This window comes from Dreissena polymorpha, chromosome 5 (genome assembly GCF_020536995.1).
Source record: "Dreissena polymorpha isolate Duluth1 chromosome 5, UMN_Dpol_1.0, whole genome shotgun sequence".
Classification (NCBI taxonomy): Eukaryota; Metazoa; Mollusca; class Bivalvia; order Myida; family Dreissenidae; genus Dreissena; species Dreissena polymorpha.
The window spans coordinates 76,441,006-76,463,145 of NC_068359.1; the positions used below are offsets into that span (position 1 = coordinate 76,441,006).

The window sequence follows — 22,140 nt, forward strand, 5'->3', positions numbered from 1 at the left end:
TTGTTCCTTCAAACTTTTTTGATTGTTGGCATTATGCTTTGGTATTCAGTCATGAAGGTAATGTTTAACAAAGATATTATTAATTCATGATTGGAATGAAATACAATAATGTTTAACTGCATTAGAAAAGTATTTTATTAAATATTCATCATATTTCACCTTTCTCTGTTTGTTGGAATTGTTTTCAGTACCGATAAAATGTATGTGTAATTGTTTATTATAGACTGTTAAATGTAAATTATCTGTATTCCTTTATTTACTTAGCTTCAGAAGGTACCCTATTCCTCAGTGTCATAGATTGGGACAAGATTCAAACAGGTAAAAAATTAAAATAGATTATTCTATCCATCTTTGCTAATGACATAATTACGAATGGAGAAAGCTTTTGTGTTAAACATAACATGTTGATTTAATAAATAATTTCTATTTATTACTCAATACATGTATGTAATATTGCTAAAATGCGGTGACGAAGATTTGTGTTGTTGATAAAAGTATGTTCTATAAGAAAATATATAAATATGTTAGATAAGTTAAATTTACAATGCAGTCAGTTTGCATATATGTTTGTTTCACCATAAAAATGTATGTGAATATTGATATTCCTTTATTTGTGAAATAAATATTAATATTTGCTGTTACAATATGATTATTTGTTATTCAAGTTAGTATGTTTGTACATTGAATGCATTTCCCATAGGCAATTATCATTACTCTACACATTTCAGAGAATTTCTGGATATGTTTTGTTAAAAAATAAAATTTCAGAATATGGAGGGGCTATTTCAATGGTTATACTACTATAAGAAGTGCATGTCCCTTAATACCATGGTTTGCATATTCATTACTTACATTAATTCATACATTAGATGTGAACTTCAACAAGGCCACAAGTATATATATGGAATTGAACAATTATGTTGATTTATTTAAGAAAAGTAAATAAAATTTAACTGGCATGACCAAATCATTTCTTCAGCACAACGTCTGTATTCCCGTAACATTGGAGTAAACTTTTTAATAACAAACTGCAAAAATTGATCTTGTACATATGGAGCGAAACAAAATATTTATCGAGAACCTACAGACCGAGGGGCGGACTAACAGCGTTGTTAAAATCACACACCTCCTTTGCGGGGGGACATTACAAAGACAGATAAATACACAGGTGTGGAGAGATCGCATGCTAAAACCAACAGTGAAATGAGATTAAAAGAAGGGCACATTAATGTGTAATTATTTAATCATTACACTGTTTTATTCCATACAGTGATATCAAAATGGCATTTAGAGTATAGAATGAAGATATCATATAACAATAACTGCGAATTAGGAACGAGATGAAACAAAGATCCAATTTTGACTAAATTCGGGTGGCATCACCCTTTTGTTTACATGTGCTCTATCCGATGGTAACTTGCCCTAGGCATAATTGCAGAATGTTCTCAGTCAAGGTCATTAAGACAAAACACGAATCACTCACCGGCAATGGACTGGAATGTGAATATAATGGTTGTACACTCTAGTCGATCTGGAAACTGAATAAATCGACGAGCTTGTTGAGTAATTGCTTTGCCAACTCGTCGGCAGCATCTTGACACCGACGATTGGCTTATCTTCAACGTATCGCCCAATATCAACTGGAATGATCCCGTGGTCATAGCTCGAAAGAAAACACATAGCTGCTGGATTGGAAGGAGAGGGGTGTTTCTCCGCGTTCCAATGTCCAACGAGTGCACAACTAAATTCAGTAAGGCAAGTATAGTTGCCGGAAAAAGCGATATCGTTTATATATCTCCATCTCGAATAACCCTTCTAATGGGTTTTCGCGATCGAATAATAATTTTCTTGGAATGTTTTCTACATTTTCAATCAAGATTTGACGGTAACGAATTGCTTTAGCAGCCATCTGTAAGAATTATTCTTAGTATGCTCAAGAGCATTCTTAGAATTCTAAAGAAAATTCATTGTTTTTAAGAATTTTCTTTAGCCATTTGTGTTGGTGAATTTGACTTAAGAATTTTTTCTTAGACTAAAGAATTTTCTTATTTCTTAAGTCTAAGAATTGCTAAAGAATTGTTGGTGAAAACGGGCCCGGGACTAGTGCCGAATGTCATGTCAGAGCTGGCTCGACATTCGCCTCAGCTTGATATTCGGGGCCATTGCCGAATGTCGATTTCAGAGCTGGCTCGACATTCGCCCATCTCGATATTCGGGACTAGTGCCGAATGTCGATGTAAGAGCTGGCTCGACATTCGCCCCAGCTCGATATTCGGGACTAGTGCCGAATGTCGATGTCAGAGATGATGCGACATTAACTGCAGATCGATATTCGAGACCTGTGTTGAATGTCGATGTCAGAGCTGGCTCGAAATCCGCCCCAGATCGATATTTGGGAATAGTGCCGAATGTCGATGTCAGAGCTTGCTCGACATTCGTTTCAGCTCGATATTCGGGGTTAGTGCCGAATGTCGATTTCAGAGCTGGCTCGACATTCGCCAGCTCGATATTCGGGACTAGTGCCGAATGTCAATGAAAGAGCTGGCTCAACATTCGCCCCAGCTCGATATTCGGGCTAGTGCCGAATGTCGATGTCAGAGCTGGAGCGACATTAACCCAAGATCGATATTCGGGACTTGTGCCGAATGTCGATGTCAGAGCTGGTTTGACATTCGCCCCAGCTCGATATTTGGGACTAGAACCGAATGTCGATGTCAGCGCTGGCTCGACATTCGCCCCTGTTCGATATTCGAGCTAGTGCCGAATGTCGATGACAGAGCTGGCTCGTTATTCGCGCAGCTCGATAATCGGGAATAGTGTCGAATGTCGATATCAGAGCTGGCTCGACATTCGCCCCAGCTCGATAGTTGGTACTAGTACCGAATGTCGATGTCAGAGCTGGCTCGACATTGGCCTTAACTCGATATTCGGGACTACTGTCGAATGTCGATGTCAGAGCTGGCTCGACATTCGCCCCAGCTCAATATTCGGGACTTCTGCCGAATGTCGATGTAAAAGCTGGCTCGACATTTATTCGCCCCAGTTGGATATTCGGGACTAGTGCCGCCTGTCGTTGTGAGAGATGGCTCGACATTCGCCCCAGCTCGATATGCAGGACTAGTGATGAATGTCGATGTCAGAGCTGGCTCTATATTCGCCCCCAGCTCGATTTTTGGAATAGTGCCGAAATTCGATGTCAGAGCTAGCTGGATATTTGCCCCAGCTCGATATGCGGGACTCTTGCCGAATGTCGATTTCAGAGCTGACATGATATTCGCCCAAGCTCGATATTCGGAATAGTGCCGAATTTTGATGTCAAAGATACCTCGATATTCGTCTCGGCTCGATATGCGGGACTAGTGCCGAATGCCGATGTCAGAGCAGATTCGACATTCGCCCCAGCTCGATATGCGGGACTAGTGTCGAATGGCGATGTCAGAGCTAGCTCGACATTCGCTCCATCTCAATATGCGGGACTAGTGTCCAATGGCGATGTCAGAGCTAGCACGACATTCGCCCCAGCTCGATATGCGGATTAAGTGTCGAATGGCGATGAAAGAGCTAGCTCGACATTCGCCCCAGCTCGAAATGCGGGACTAGTGTCGAATGACTATGTCAGAGCTAGCTCGACATTCGCCCCAGCTCAATATGCGGGACTAGTGTCGAATGTCGATGTCATTGGCGGCTCGAAATGCGTCCCAGCTCAATATTCGAAAATCGAATGTCGATGTCAGTGCCAACTTCACACACCTTTAATAAACTAACGTGGAATAAGGTCGCTATCGTTTGATAGTAAACTGTATACGTCGTTTATGAACATGAGACTGACATCATGCCTTTAACAAAATGACATGCTTACTGATGACCAAAACGGCTTTCGTAAAAAACGTTCATGTGTGAATCATGTGTTTACTTTGTGTTAACAGCATACTAAAGAATAATAAACAGGTGTTCACAGCCTACATGGATCTCCGCCATTGTTTTGATTACATAGGTCGGGATATGTTACTTTATAAACTTATTTTGAATAAAATCGACGGAACAACTCTATAAAGAATATCTACTCAAGCATCGTATCAACTATACGCATCAACAATAAACTTACCGAGTGTTTTGAGTGTGCAACTGGCGTAAAACAAGGGTGAAACCTGTAGCCGACCTTGTTTGCAATTTTTGCGAACGATCTTGTGCAAGAGGTAAATGACCTTGACATTGGTATGGAGGTTGAATAACGTAAACTGTCAGTTCTGATGTATGCAGATGATATAGTGTTGACGAGCGTCTCAGAAGAAAAACTTAAAAGTACTGTACTCGACACAGTGCATAATTGGTATAAGCGTTGGAGAGTTTAAATAAATGCAACAAATCAAAATGCATGCATCTTCGTCAAGGTAGAACCCAAAGAACTACATTTACCTTCAAAAAAGGAGACACTATTCTGGAAACAGTCGATAAACTCATATACGTTTGTATACTGTTTCACGAGAAAAATGACTTTACCCATAATTGTGACATTTAAGGTAAAGCATCTGGACGCGCACTTGGTGGAATTATTAATCAAGTGCATCACCTAAATGACTTGGGTTTCAAAACGTTTGATAAACTATACATCTCTTGTGACATACCGATTATTGATTACTGCTTTTCAGTTTGGGGCTAAATACAGAATTAACCAATTGACATCGTCCACGGTAATCGGAAAGAAGATGAAGTACACTGTCTCTTTGAATGTGATACTTACAATAATTAACGGCGCATACACTTAGCAGATATGTCATCTGAGCTGACGAACCACAATGCTATTAATAAACTGAATATACTAATTTTTAGAGATTTTTATTTTGTCATAGCCAGCTCGTCCGCCGTCCGCCGTAGGCGTCGTGCTAAAACCTTAACATTGGCTCTAAAATCGAAGTGCTTCCACCTACAACTTGTAACTTCATATGAAGATGCACCTTGATGAGTTCTACACGCCACAGCCATTTTTGGCTCACAAGGTCAAAGGTCAAGGTCACTGTGACCTTTAATATACAACTTTAACATAGGCTCTAAATTCAAAGTGCTTCCACCTACAACTTTGAAACTTCATATGTAGATGCACCTTGATGAGTTCTACACGCCACACCCATTTTTTGGTCACTAGGTCAAAGGTAAAGGTCAGTGTTACCTCTAATATAAAACTTTAACATAGGCTCTTAAATTAACGTGCTTCCACCTACAACTTTGAAACTTCATATGTAAATGCACCTTGATGGGTTCTACAGGCCACATCCATTTTTGGGTCACTAGGTCAAAGGTGAAGGTCTATGTGACCTTAAAAATAAATCTGACAAACTTTTATTTATTCAAAACTGCACCCGCAGCCGAGCGTTGGCACCCGTTATGCGGTGCTCTTGTTTTATGGATGGAATAGTGTCAATCGCATCTTACTTAAGCTGGTTCTTCACAAGAGATGTTTAAACGAAATGCACCTATTGGACATTTAAACAAAGTTCGCTCTGGAACAATGCGTCTTCTGTATCCTGTTATGTTATCCGTTACCAACAACAGGATCGTCCATCTTATGTGAAATGTTATAAAATATTTACTTATGTGTATTTTTTAATAAACGGAATTCAAAATGATAATAAATTGCATTTCTTTTATTTGAAATCATGCAGACGCATGTTATTATTATGGAAGCCCCTAACGGAAAAATGAGTACATAAGCAAGTTACAGAGCAACTCATTGTTGAAGACCAAAGCCGAACAAATCTGCTCCCTTCCATTCATCTGTAAGTGTAAAGGAATGATAAGCCGTAAGTATCATAAATACGGTAATTTACTCATGCATATATCTTAATCCTAATTTATGGGTTATGAATGATGTAATCAGACAGATTGCACGTTTGTTTGGTACCTGCCATTTTAAACATCACTGGTGCTCGATCGGTCATTGTCGGCTTGTGTCATCAGCGTGTCCTAAGCTTGGGGCAACCAAGTAGACCTTAATGGGAAACTGCAGCGAGTCTCTGGCATCGTTTTGCAAAATTAGAGTTTGTGAAATTTTTGGGAAAATTGAAAGAAACTGCTAATATTGCGCAGTATATATGGAGCTGTTGCAAAAGTTATGGCCACTCAAACGGTGCAAGAAACTCTGAAAAGCACAGGCCGATCGACACTGGCTGAAGGAGGGTCGAAGCAGTCTTCGAGGGCATCCAATTACGTAGGCACGGGAATCGCCGTGTTCATAGAAGCCCGCATGGTATGGGGCTTGAGCCATATGTACGAACGTAGGCAAGACGGTTAACTGACAATGAAAGATTTTACATATAATCTAGCGCGTAAATATTCATGTATGAATTAAGTGCAGCTGGATTGTCAATCGTTGGAAGTCTAGGAGGCCAAGCTTTAGGCGGACTTATTTGAGATCCCATTGTAGCGCTGTGCCAGTTAGCGGGACGGCCGTCGGTGCCTTCGTGGGCGTGTTCATCGGAAGTATCATCGGCTGTTTTCTGGGTGCGATTACAAATAAGGCGAGTTTTCGGCTCCCTGCTCGGACCATTCGTCGGAAAGGTTATCATCGTGGCGATGATGCGGCGCGTGATATATGCGATATTTCTGCAGGGGACCAGTTCGTAATCTGCCTGTGGCTTTTGCTCCTGTGGTGCCATGCTATTGTACTAGATACTGATTTTGAAGCGATACAAAAGTTGATGATAAGAATGTCATACTAAATGGGATTTCTGGAAGAATGTAGATGCTACTTCTAACCCTATTTTTAAAGTGATGCATAACGAAAGTTACATTTACAATCTTTAAGTTTCCATTTAAGACCTTTTCTCGGTCAAATCGAACACTAACTTATAAGTTCACATTATTTTGCATGCTGATGTAAACAAAAGGGCAACTGATGGTGTTTGAAAAGCAATGTAATGTTTATAAAAAATAATATGCCGTTTATTCTCGGTAGACTGTATTTCCATGAATTTTTTTTTCACTTTTGATAGAAGTTTTATAACTCATTATTTCCCATTATTTCGCATGCTGATGTAGAGAAAAGGGCAACTGATGGTAAAATAGCAATTTAATTTATGCCAAAAATATTATGTCGTTTATCCTCGGTAAACTGTATTTCCAATTGTGTTGTATCACTGTTGAAAGAAGTTTAAGAACTATGAACGTTGTGAATAATATACATTAAACAACACCATGCAGGATATTTGTATATTTTTTATTTCTAATAATACTCAACCAGATAATTGTACTTAAATGGGACCTTAGATAACTTCTGATAGCCCCTTCATCATCCTGAGTAAAACCTCTTATTACTAAGACTTATTTTTATACATGTAGTAAAACCGGGGCTGTATTGAGCAATATTTACAAAAAGGCATGTGCCACTGGTTGGACTATATTTTTGTGTTGTTCAGCATTGTTTTTCCACCCGTGCACGATGGTCCTAACAAAAATGCTGTGTAATTATATGTATGAAATATATTTACAAATGTACAATTTTTTTATTTTCGTTTTAAATAATATGTTGAAACAATTATTTGTGTGGAGTATTGGTGGCAATTTTCTTTTAGTTGTCTATGTTCGCATTATTCCGTGCAAATAAAATTGAAAGAAACATACATGTTGAGTTTTAAGTTTTAGAGCAGCTAAGTGTAAATCCCCATTGTGTAAGCACCAAAGAAAACAGACGATGTTTCCCATTCAATTAGGAACAAAAAAAGACTTTGAGCAAATCAGAAATATCAAAACAGAACCATGGTTACATGTTCACCAACTGAACTAAAATGCAATAGAGTCTACACAATTAAGGAACGTAATATATCACTAGGTATAATAATTTGCTTAGCGCTATGAACTTGTGTCTTATTTGCATTATGACAAAAGGTATGAGGTAAATTATGTTTAAACTAGAATTTATAACAATAAGAACAAACAATATCCCCTGAATCGACATGTCGTATAAAGTAGCATGCTGTTATCGATTGTATAAGTTGAGGCATAATTTTTGTACAATTAAACGTTTGACGGAAACAATTGCACACGCAAATCGTAAACTGATAAAGAAAACTTCCTGCAAGTTTGAATGATGAACCACTGGTACACTGCAGACAGCCAGTGTGTGTATGTAATCAATAGTGTTTAACAGCTTGTTCGACGACATTGGCCAGTCTAGTGTTAGCAGCTTGTGCGACGACACATTGGCTGCTTTCTGGGAAAACAGGGCTTAATGCATGTCAAATAAGATTAACCTGTGCACACTGATTAGCCTGTACAATGCACATAAGCTAATCAAGGACGACACTTTCTGATTTTATGGTGTTTTTCGTTTAAAGAGAGTCTCTGGTACTGGGATGAAAATTAATGCATATGAAGCTTAAATTAACTTTTTTATTAATGATTATAAAAAAAAAATAAAATCGATAATAACTTCAAAGTAACCTCGCTGACAAGGCAAATAAACAAAATCACTTTTAAATAAAATAAACAAACAATAAGTTCTAAATGTTTACCTAGTGGCATTTTTAGTAAACATCTAAAAATGACCTTTTCACAGTTTGTCATTAAATGCTTAACATTGATAAATGTAAACATTGAATCTTAAAAGCTTCATTAAAAAAAAAAACAAGAATAAAATTAAAGAAACAAAAAAAGTTACCCTCAACTGGGCTCGAACCACTGACCCCTGGAATAAAAGCCTATCGTTTAGACCACTTGGCCAGCCTTGCTTATACAATGAGAGGTGTATTTTATACTGTATATGCATAAGCAATCATCGTAGTATGACAAAATATAACGACAACATCAGATATCTCCAAATTATTAAATCGTTTAATTTTGTCAATTTACCAAAACGTGAAAAGGTCCCTTTAATGTCTTGAGACATGCAAATTGAATGAGTTCAATACACTCAGATCTTACATCATGAATAACTAACAGGTTTAGTGGTTGCTTGTGAGCCTGGGGCCAGTAGATTTAAGCCCAGGAAACTCATTTTCAAACGTTGGTTACAGTTGAGCTACAAAGCAAGGCAACTAGCTTTTTCAAAGCTTGAACAACTCATCCAATTATACATAGAATACAAATTGGCGACTGTGGATCAACTAGGCATGGGAAATGATTCAACTTGGGATCACAACAAGACATGATGCATTAAAAGTCTGTCATGTTGGATCAATAGTTTAAATAAAATAGATAAAGTATTAGATACACATTACACAACATGTACATGATTCTAGGCTTGTTATTCTTAACCAAGGCAACCCAAATTCTAAAGATGGTTGCCAGTGCAGCAACCAATTGCGAAAAAAAGAGACATATTGTTGTTATTTTGTCTAAGTTATCTCGATAACATAAATATGAGGATAAACAGTGCACACACATCTCAACCTGTGCTTTAAGACACAGTCTTTATAAATTTGAATGGGTTGCGTTCATTTCAAACTTGCGATATAAAAAGCTATAACATAATTTTGATCATCTTCAGTTATATAAATCAGTTACCTCTGTACATAGATATGAGGATAGCTATATCCTTTCTCTGTCGCAATTGCATACCACGCGATAATTGTAGAGACAAATGCAATAAACTAGAAAGGTTTCTTCCTTTCAAAGTGTATCCGTATATTATAATTAAAACCACGTGTGGTATTACATTATATTAAAGCTAAGCCATTTAATTCGTTGTTTTAATAATTGTTTTTTATAAAGTGCAAATCACGGCAATGTTATTACTTTAATAGGAAACATAACAGTACTTCTTAACGATGATTAATGAAGACGCTTGCATATTGTTTGTAAGGAGTCTACACAATTAAATAAAAAGTATGGTAAAAGTTTATTTCCTGAAAGAAAGGAAATCATTTGAAATAGCATTTAACATTTGACATGCAAACTTGAGAAACCAAAATACACATTCCTGGATGAAGCACGCAAGAAAAATAAATTGGGTTGGAATCATTTTTTTAAATTATAACTCGAAAAATACCGCAAAATACCAAAAGAATAAGTAATTGTAATAAAAACATATTTGAATTGATTTGAGTAATACTATTGCAGCAAAAACATCTTTCAAAAGCTAGAATCACATTGTATAATGATATTTGTGTGAATTTGTTTATAATTGTTTGCCATACACTAAAATTCACCTCTGTCTCCACAGGCTAACTTTAACAGGCAAATATATCACTGTTTTATATTTTATTAGAAAAACGGACAGTTTTAAGACCTCCAAACCACGGTAAGCGAATATTAAAGTATTTTGATGAATCACATGTGGTTTTAAATCGTTTTATGGAAAATAAAGTTTAACAATTATTATGTCTAAATAAGTTTGTATTTGGTTAAATTAGAGGGAAAATGTTTGGCCCAATTCCATACGGTGTAAGCCAAATACGTTTCAAATTTCAATAATATCCTTGGAATTAACATGTACCAACAATTAGCAGAATAAAGTTTGTAAGGAAAAAAATAAGGCGCCTGTGTTTTTGAAAATAATTTACAAGTATAAATAATAAGCTTTAACATCAAATGCAAAGAAATATGTTTTTCATTTACCTATTTACTGTTTGCTTGTGATAACTTACAACTTTGATGAATGGATGAGGTAAGTCATTAACTCATATATGCAGGGAGTTCACAAGCATGCGATCTGCGAATGTCTTAAAAACAATTGTTTGTACCTGTAAATTTTTCGGCATAGCTGTCTTATACAGGTTTTGACATCATTCGACTTTTGTAATTTCTCAATGAAATCTTGAGAAAAGACAGTAGGCAAGAATTAATAGATTACATTAGAAAACTCCACGAAATAGAACAACAGCAATGTACAAAATGTTGACCTATTTACATAAACACATAATATAATTCACTAAATCTTATCGGTGTAGTATAGCGCACACAAATGACGTGTACGTTCAAAATATTGCAAGGAGCAGAATGTTTGATAGATCTGCTATGTTCATCATATTTATGCATATGAATTTTTTTGTGAGTTTAACGTTGACCAAATTATTTTATTTTAAATCAATGTGCATATTTAATACGTTTTACTGTTTTATGATATATGTGTTTAAGAACGCCTTTACACGTGCATGTAGCGTTAGATACTATTCTCCTAACGGCCGCTCTATGCAGTTAATTCAAAGATTAGTTTAAACATATTTTATTTCAAACAAGTATACATTATTTATACATAGAATATCATACAACAATACTCATACTTTCATGTTCGAAAAGGATTAGAACGAAAGACACAGTCTTATATGGTTCTTCTCCCTTGCTATATGAAAAGTTACATGTTTACGGACATAATTGGCTATGTAAGGCAAAGTAAACAATATTTTTATACAAAACAACTCCACTTATGGAATTATATTTGCTTAATAAAATTAATATGTTGACATGTTTGAGAAATGTAAGAAATAAAGAGGGAGGTTAGGAAAGAAAAGAAGGACGATGTTTATGAAGACTTACTATTTATAATAAATTTGTGAACTGCATCAGCTATTTTAGTATTGGTTAAGTAGTCACGTGATACGTCTCCATATAGAATAGTTTCAATACATGGGGCAGAATAAATTAATATTGTGTTAATGAGTTCACCACGAATGTGTATATACAGATTGCATTCAAGGAAGTAGTGTGACGTAGTTTCGAGAAGTCCACAGTGACATAGAGGCGATGTAATTTTGTTGCGTCTAAACAGATGATCATTTAGAGCGCTACACTCTGTTCTTAAGCGCGTATGTAACATTTGTAACATTTGGGAGCGCCTTTCGCCATATGAAAATAAAGGATTTGAGATCGGACGATCACTGTTAATTAATCTTTTGAAGGAATGGAGCGTTTTAGCATTTTTGATGTGGTCGGGTAGACGATTCCATTCGGAGGCAGTAGATGGTAAGAAAGAACTTGAATATAATGATGTTCGAGCTTGAATTGTTTGTAAATGTGATGAATTTCTTAGAGAGTAATTGTTACGTGAACCCACTGTTGGAGGCAAGAGAGATTGCATATAGTTTGGGACATTGGTTGATATCATTTTATACATTAATATTAATTGTGTTTGTATCTGCGTTGGCTGATGGTTTCCCACCCTAACTCATTTAAAAGTTATTCAATTGAGACTAAACGAGTGCATCCAGATGTTATGCGCGCGGCTTCAGTATGGATTTTTTCAAGTTCATCTTTTTATATTGTGTACAATTGTCAAAAAACAGTGTCAGAATATTCAAAAATTGGCCTTATAACAGAAAAGTATATTTTCTCGAGAGTTTTTCTATCGAGAATTGTTTTTAAACGACGCATTATATGGACTCGTTACCATGCTTTTTCTTTTACATACGATATATGTGCATGCCAAGTACAATCATTTGAAATAAATACACCTAAATGCGTATGGACGTCAACGATCGGTATATTAATATTATGCATTGTTAATGGCGGATGAGATGGTTTGTTTATTTTCTTAGATATAAGCATTGATTTGGATTTAGAGGGGTTGAGGCTTACTAACCATTTATCTGCCCACATAGAGATTTTATCAATATCGGATTGTAAAACGGCTGCGGTTTCGTTTGGTGAGTTTACGAACATAAAAAGATTGGTATCATCCGCGAATAAGTGGAATTGTGCTTGTATTTCATTTATATACACTAGAAACATGAGAGGACCCAGAATAGAACCTTGAAGGACGCCGGCACTAATATCAGTAAGATTGGAGTGCGCTCCTGGTAAAATTACTTTTTGTTTGCGATCGGAAAGATAGTCTGACAAGAAAGATAATAAATTTCTTCAGATGTCTGCCTGTTGAAGTTTGAATAATACACCTTTGTGCCAAACTCTGTCGAAAGCTTTACTTATGTCAAAAAATACATCTCTGACCTCAAGGCCATTGTCTAGCGCTCTGCAAAAAGTATTATAGATATATGTTAGTTGGTTAACAGTCGAATCCCCAGGCAGAAAACCAGATTGAGGTGGCGCAAATTGGCGCAAAGAATGAATTAGCATTTAAGAAATAAAAAATGTGTTTGTGTATTATTCTCTCAAAGACCTTTTCAGTAGTATTAAGGACTGAAATAAGTCGAAAATTTGACGATAAGGCTGGATCACCCTTTTTGAAAACCGGGCACACATTTGCAATTTTCCAACAAGTAGGCATTTTGCAGGAACGTAAACAAGAATTAAACAAATCACACAATGGATAACTTAATTGATACATTGCCTCTTTGAGAATGCGATTATCTAGTCCATCACAACCGGACGCTTTTTCAATCTTAAGGCATTTTATTGAGTCAATGACTTCCACCTGTGTGATGTGAATAGAATGAAGAATATTATCTTTTACATTGTGTGTAGATGGGAGATAAGCTTTAGATGTGTCATCCGCTACAAAGGTACTTGCTTGATCATTGTAAATAGGAGGAATTGAATTGTTTGTGATAAATGTTCGGAGCGTCTTCCACCAGTCTTTTGCGCAAAGTTCAGAGGATTTAACTTTTTCCGCAATGTTGCTAAAATATTCATTTTTTGAATAACGTAAAAGTAAAACAACATCATTTCTGGCGCGACGAAATTTGACCATTGATTAACAGTATTCGATTGTTTGGTTTTTTGATAAAGACGTTTTCGTTGATGAATTTTTTTCTTTATGATATTGTTTAGCCATGGAAGATCACGAGAGCGTATACAAACATTTTTGTTAGGAATACAATTGCCTGCAATATGTAATATTGTTTTGGTAATATTTTCGGCGTAGATATCAATATTTTCGGATTTTAATGTATCCCACCAATTAGTATCTGTCATTACGTGCCGTATTTTTGTATAATCCCCAAATGTCGTAGCGCCAGATATGTCGAAAAAACGTTTTGCCTTTTGGTTTTGTAAATTTCAATGTGACAAAAACTGGGCAGTGATACCGAACCATTTGATCTAATAAGGGTTCTCCTACTCCAGAGAGTAATACGGTATTTTCATTACTTACAAAGATTAAGTCAATTACGGAAGATGATTGCTCAGTATAATGTGTTGGTTAAAAAATAAGTTGAGTTAGATCATAAAGGATACATAATTCGTTTATTTTACGGGCTGTTGGTTCTGATAGAGCATTCAAATTAAAATCACCTGTAATAATAATATCGTGTATACGTGTTTCTCTGGCTAAACCTATAGACTCTTCGATAGCATTCGTGTATTATCTGTCCGCACTGGGTGGTCTATAATAAACGCAAAACAAAATTGACATATTGGTTGAGAGAAATACTTCAATCCATATACATTCAACATTATGTAATTCGAGATCATGTCTGCGTTTAAACGAGATATTTTCATTAACGTATATTGCAACACCACCATGTGAGTCGGGGCGATCCTTGCGGATTGGCTGGTGGAAGCCGTTGAAGAGGAGATCAGTAGTTGGGATAGAATTATTTAACCATGTTTCAGTAAAGCCAATTATATCGAAATCACGAAGACCTGTGTAAAGAATATCTACTTTTTGCAGCAGGCTTTGAATATTGTAATGCACAAATCTTAAGTGGTTTGTTTCTGATGCGTTGTGAAAGGATGATGAACTGTTTGAATCTGTGTTTAGAGATAGGTCAGACAAAGTGGGCCCTGGATTAGGATGAATATCACCTGATCGTAAACGGATTAGATAGGACCTAAAGCATGCTACAAAAAAGAGGAAGCACTTGAAAAGCCTTGTGAGCAGAAGAATATCGGTATCTCAGTTTTCCCTAATAAAACGCGTTTACATGGGTGTTCCACACTTAGTGATATATTCATTGATGTGTAAACATTAATTTGTAAAGAAAAGAGGCTGACAACATTTAGCCATAAACGACATGCATATAGTTAGTGAAGCAGTAGTGGAAAAATAGCTGATGGTCTATATACACTCATGGCAGCGTTATCTGGTCTTCTTTTAGGGTACAACATAATGATATGCTCCAAGTAATACGAGATGGGACACAAACGCTGACATGACACGTTTGTTGCATTTGACCATGGCTACATATTGAGTCATGGCTGATGAAGAGATTCGATAACGTCGGAAGCTACAGAACTGCATCAGATAGGAATAAAAGATATGAGAGAAATAAGACAGTAGAAAGACAAAGGTGCAAAGAAACGATGATGATATGTTATGGAACAGTATCATGATAGAAATTGTTGTGTTGTGTTGGGTGCATTGATTTGAACATGATAAAACCCTAGACAAAGCATTAGAACTATTAGAAAAAAAACAGTTTAAAGTACAAGATACTTTAGAAGTACAATAAGAAGTATGTGCTACTGACTATATAGCAATGATAGCTTACATAAACCGTTAACAATTACATATATTGAAATGTATCGGTTATCAATTAAAGTGTAGCAATCTAGTTATACAAAATAACAGGTCTATTACATCGAATATACAGTAAAGAAGCAACTAGACTAACATCTACTCCAACTATTACGCAACAACACGTATGTACACGCGCAGGCATGTACATACAATACTATGTTACATACGTAAAGATGCATCATTGCACAAGTCTACTCAAACATAGACTTATGCGGTGCAGTATATATCAATAATTATTTAACATTCCGCATACAGTGTAAGCATTATTTAAACAAATATTATGATGACACTATAAGAAGAGCCTAACTTCAAAAACGAAAAGTTAGAGTCCCAGAGTGTATTTTACCAATATATCTTTGGAGTATCGTACCAATGGATATATTATTTTTGTAAGTTTTGATGACAGTTCTGTATACTGTATTTGATGTAATTGTCTGTATGCGAGCAAAAGCAATCCCACGTTTAGTTGTCAGTGTAGGGAGCAATCGAGTTACTCAAAGAGCACATAGTTTACTATTATTATGTATAAAGGGGTCAAGAAAAGATGATGATATGTTATGCAACATTATCATGATAGCAAATGTAATGTTGGTTGCATTGATGCGAACATGATAAACCCCTAGACTAAGCATTTGAACTATCAGAAAATACAGTTTAACATACAAGATACTTTAGAAGTACAATAAGAAGTATGTGCTCCTGACTGTATAGCAATGATAGCTTACATAACAGTTAACGTTTACATAAAATGAGATGTGCCGGTTATCAAGCAAGGTGTAGCAATATAGTTATACAAATATAACAGGACTACTGCATCGAATATACAGTAAAGAAGCAACTAGACATTTGCTGTAATTGTCCGTATGCGAGCAAAGGCATGTATACAAAATACACAGGAAACATTTTAAGCATACGGGGCCAGGTGATGTCGTGATTTACTATAGACATGAAGTCGTAAGCTAAGTAATTGAGACACACACAAAAAAACAGGAAACAACAGGAAATCGTGAACTTCATCAAATGACGGTCAATTGGAGGGAAAATAACATCATCATAAAATAATAAGGTGAAATCATTGAACAAAAAGACAATTATTTACTTGTACTGAGATGTACATAATACATATGTATTATAAATTTGACGCAATTTTTTTTATTTCAGAAACTAACATTTCAATTTGACATTAATTTTAAAACTCAGGTATATTTCTAAAAACACTTAATAACAAATTATTCAGTTCGTTTAACGTTAGGCAAACAGTAACACAATATAACGGGACTTGTTGTCTTAATCCAATAATAAAGTGCTAAGTACATAGATGTAAACACAGTAATTAAGACAAAAAAACAGCAGGAAACAACAGGGTATCGTGCACTTCATGCGTCAAGTGAAGTTCAATTGGAGGGAAAATAATATCATCATATAATGATAAGGTGAAATCATTGAACAAAAAGACAATTATTCACTTTTACTGAGATGTACATAGAACATGTGTATTACAAACTGACGCAAATATTTATATTTCAGAAACTAACTTTACAATGTAACATTATTTTTAAAACTCCGGTATATTTGCTTAAAACACTTAATAACAAATTATTCAGTTCGTTTAACGTTAGGCAAACGGTGACACAAGAATAACGGGACTTGTTGTCTTAATTCAATAATAAAGTGCTTGGTACATACCTGTAAACACAACAATGAAAAATAAGCGTAATCTATGTGTGTCTAAAAAAGCTAGACAAACAATTGAATATAATTTGATCAAAAAGTATAGTTCTATATATATACATATGTTTGTATTTCTCGAGTTCGGATTCACAGCCGATTCGTTTGATGGTTGTTTCGCCATGCTCAGTTATCCTGATCAGTATATTGCCATCCGCTGACCAGACACTTTCATTTTTTTAGCTCATCTATTTTTTGAAAAAAAAAAATGAGCTATTGTCATCACCTTGGCGTCGGCGTCGGCGTCGGCGTCTGCGTCGGCGTCGGCGTCGGCGTCCGGTTAAGTTTTGCGTTTAGGTCCACTTTTCTCAGAAAGTATCAATGCTATTGCATTTAAACTTGCTACACTTACTTACTATCATGAGAGGACTGGGCAGGCAAAGTTAGATAACTCTGGTGTGCATTTTAACAGAATTATGTGCCCTTTTTATACTTAAAAAATTGAAAATTTTGGTTAAGTTTTGCGTTAAGGTCCACTTTTCTCAGAAAGTATCAATGCTATTGCATTCAAACTTGGTAAACTTACTTACTATCATGAGGGGACTGGGAAGGCAAAGTTAGATAACTCTGGCGTGCATTTTGACTGAATTATGTGCCCTTTTTATACTTAGAAAATTGAAAATTTTGGTTAAGTTTTGTGTTTAGGTCCATTTTATTCCGTAAGTATCAAAGCTATTGCTTTCATACTTGCAACACTTACTAACTATCATAAGGGGACTGTGAAGGCAAAGTAATGTAACTCTGACTGGGATTTTGACAGAGTTATGTGCCCTTTTTATACTTACAAAATTGAAAATTTGGTTAAGTTTTGTGTTTAGGTCCACTTTATTCCTACAGTATCAAAGGTATTGCTTTCATACTTGCAACACTTATTAACTATCATAAGGGGACTGTGCAGGCAAAGTTATGTAACTCTGACTGGCATTTGGACGGAATTATGGGCCCTTTATACTTAGAAAATTGAAAATTTGGTTAAGTTTTGTGTTTTGGTCCACTTTACCCCTAAAGTATCATAGATATTGCTTTCATACTTGGAACACTCGCAAACTATCATAAGGGTACAGTAAAAGGACAAGTTGCATAACTCTGGTTGTCATTTTTACGGAATTATGGTCCTTTTTTGACTTAGTAACTTTGAATATATGGTTAAATTTTGTGTTTCGATCCACTTTACTTCTTAAGTATCAAGCTTATTGATTTCAAACTTCAAATACTTTCATGCTATCATGAGGTTACTGTACATGGGAAGTTGAATTTTACCTTGACCTTTGAATGACATTGACTCTCAAGGTCAAATTATTAAATTTTGCTTAAATTGCCATAACTTCTTTATTTGTGATTAGATTTGATTGATACTTTGACAAAACTACTCTTACCTGACATACCACAATAGACTCCACCCAAACCATCCCCCGTGCCCTCCCCCCCCCGAATCCCCCCCCATAATTTTTTTTATTTTTAAGATCATCTCACAACTGACCACCACACCCTCACACTACACCCCCCCCCCCCCGCCCCACCCCCCAATTTTTTTTGAAACGGTCAAAAAACACAAATATTTATTTTATTTATTTTATGATAGAAATACCGTCCAACCATCGCACCCAATAATCCCCCACCCCACCCCCTCCACCCTCCCCCGACCCCCCCCCATATTTTTTTTTTAAGATCATCTCACAAATGACCACCACACCCTCACACTATACCCCCCACCCCACCCCCCAAGTTTGTTTTTTTTGAAACGGTTAAAAATGTTATGTTTGAAATACCATCCAACCATCGCACCCAAGAATCCCCCCTCACCAACACCCCCCCCCCCCCCCCCGATTTTTTTTTCCATTTTTTCCGCATTTTGGGAAGATACTGTTATAAATGTCCACACCCCCACACTATACACCCCTTTTCACTCCACCCCTCCCTCCTTTGTGATTGAAAATGAGAGTCCCTTCATCTTTAAAAAGAAAATAGATGAGCGGTCTGCACCCGCAAGGCGGTGCTCTTGTTTAGATTTAGCCAGTCCATTAGATTTAGCCAGTCCACGTGCAATGAACAGCAGCTGCGAACGGTGATGTGTTAAGTCTTTGTTTACGAAGATACCATCATGACCGCTGTGTTACTTAAGTTCAGGACGTTTGGTATACATCTTTTGCCTGGCTCTGTAGCTGGCAAACTTCACTATTATAGGGCGAGGTTTGCGTCCGCCACGTTTACCGGTTCTATGTGAACGATCAATTTCATTGATAGAAACATCGGCACCAATGGTCTGGCACAAATTAACCACTATGTCATCAGTGCATTCGTTTGAGTCTGAGCTTTCAGGGACACCAAAGATTCTAACATTATTACGCCTGCTGTATTGTTCGCTGACATCCATCTGATATTCCAGATCTTTCACTCGGTCTCGCAACATTTTGTTTTCGTTGCACAGTGCCTGGTTGTCATTCTCAAGGCACTCGATCCGATCGGATAGCTTATATAATTCAAAGATTAAATAATATTCAATCAAGACGTGAACGTTGATTGAACAGAACTGATTTAATTAATACAGTGTGTTTTTGATTTGTGTTCGTGTTCACAGCTATTTAATTCGAGTATATATATGTTACCGTAAATAATTGCGCTCATGCAGAATACATTTTAAGTTATTATTATTACATATTGATCTTTAAAACACATATAGTGGTATCTCGTAAGGTTTGAGTAATGTGTGATAATCTGACCAAGTTATATTGCTTTCAATATTTATGTTCGCTCTTAATTTACCAGCCTTGTGTGCATTAATATTTAACATACGCATAATATCTTTTTTAAAGAGAGTTATTGTTTACTAAAATGATTGTTTACGGATATTGTTTGATAAAGATTTTATAAATAAAGATGTTATGTCAATATGTCTAGTTTGTAAAATATATGCCATTGTGTAAACGGTGTTGTCTTAAGCGGTATATCTTAAGTTAAAACTGATATTTTGTGAATCGAACACGATATGAAGTGAAACATGGCAAACTTATAGTTAAACACGTAGATTTCACATACTTAGAACCTATCTATAATATCCAGATAGGGAACCAGACAATAATTACCATTTCAATAGGTACGGTATCCCCGTGGTAAGAATAGACTGGTTAACGCCTCGATCTTTGGAATCATACAGACGATTTATTTCATTCTATACATAGACGGTTACGTCACTACGTTATTGTCGGTAAGACCGGTGTGTGCACAATTGATTTATTTACTTAAATCTTACGGAGCATTCCGGAGATAGTCGATGTATTACGAGTGTTGTATCCATGCAATCGGGACACCTCGGACAATTCCGCCATATCGACGGTGTGGTGTAGCCCACTGTCCGATGCGTTCAGATTGGTATCCATGTCAGTATTGAAATAATATCGACATGTCGTCACAATATTTGTATAGCATGGAAATAAAAGACCGGTTTCCCTTTGGGGGTTTTCCTCATTGTGTCACACCGGTCTTACTGACAATAACGTAGTGACGTCACCATCTATGTATAGAATGGGTTTTCCTTAAATTATTTCTAAAATTACAGTGTGGGATTCCAAGCGCACTTAATATTTATTGGCTCGATTAAGGTACGGTCCATCACTCGGCACAAGCTCCTTGATACTAGAGGACAAAAGTAGAAAGTCTCAAAAGTTTGTTTGAATTACATCTTTTGACTGTTTGAACAAGATATAAAAAGCAAGGGGATACAAGAAAAGGTACTTGGTATGTTTTGCTTCTTTTGTTCAAGTTATTTTATATTATATTATATGTTGTTTGTTGAGGAATTCAATTCTTTTATGTGTCCTTTTAAACATAATGACTGTCTAATGGACCAAGGATATACTTCTTAGTGTAACGTCAATAAAAAATAGTTCCAGGGAGCAGCAGACTTATGGTCAATATTACTTTTGTTTTTATTTTGTATTTATAATAATCTACTTTCATCGAAACATTGTGTTTTTTTATGTGAACACCTTTTATAGTTTAACAAAACAAGTAAAACCATGCTCAGGCCGACATGATCCCATATATCAAAAAGCCACAAATAGGTCATACTGTTAATATTTTTAATATTTAACGCCTATTTAATAGTTGTAAAATGTTGATTCGAGGTCCATCAAGCATAACAATACAAAAATATGGCCTTCAAACAAACATTATGAAAAAAATGAGTAAATTATGCGGTAGATTTATCGCAAATAAGAAAAAATTCAACCAAGATAAATGTGTGTGTCCATACATTAAAGTAAATTGTGAGTTTGTGGATTAAAGTTATGTATTGTTATGTAATTATACGTTAATCTTATAAACAACTCGCTGTTTATGAAAGTTAAGTAGAAGTTGTGTTTGAGTGTAATGTTTTTCAGCAAATATAACAATTTTGAATCTTGTTATTCGAAGTTCGGAAATATCCGACAGTATACCGAAAGAAACCGATACGTTGAGAATATATATTTCCCTATATAACCCGATTCCACTAGTCTGCTGCAACCTTTAATATTATATAACCCAACTCAAATAAACTGGTGGGAAAAAATAATCTCCCGGAGCATACAGAGGAAGACGAATGTGGTATCCCCGTTAATCATGAGAAAATTATGATAATTATATAGTCATAATCTTTTTATAGAAAGCTAAAAATAAACCGGAATTCCATTCTAAAAATAAGATACAGTCCGGGATTCCACTTATTATTTTTGTCTGTATATAGGTGCGGTCCAACACTCGCCGAAGGCTCGTTGATGTTAAATGATAGAAGCCGAAGTTTAAAAGTTTTTCTATTGATCTTTCTAGCAAGATATAAAGCACGAACAAAATGAAGGATAAAATCAAATAGAATTGTTTCAAATAATTAAGATACCAAAACCGCATACCAGCGGGAAATAAACCGTTGTGTAGCAAGCAGCTACTTCCTTCTTCCCGATTCGTGAATTTCACCATTGAAATAACTCCCAGTGTCGTTTTGTGGGTTAAGTAAAATGTTTTGTTCATTATAAGTTTAATTTCTCCAAAAATCGATAATATAATTAGATAATATCCTTTTATCGCTT

The 22,140-nt window shown here is 35.9% G+C and overlaps 1 protein-coding gene across 1 annotated transcript in view; it reads left to right on the top strand.

Annotated features, from left to right (window-relative positions):
- Nucleotides 1-22,140, top strand: part of LOC127831360 (uncharacterized) — a 39,971-nt gene that overhangs the window by 15,169 nt on the left and 2,662 nt on the right. The window contains exon 4 of the mRNA XM_052356330.1: nucleotides 6,433-6,617. Coding sequence (XP_052212290.1) covers nucleotides 6,433-6,617 — 185 coding nt within the window. The remainder of the gene's footprint in view (nucleotides 1-6,432; nucleotides 6,618-22,140) is intronic.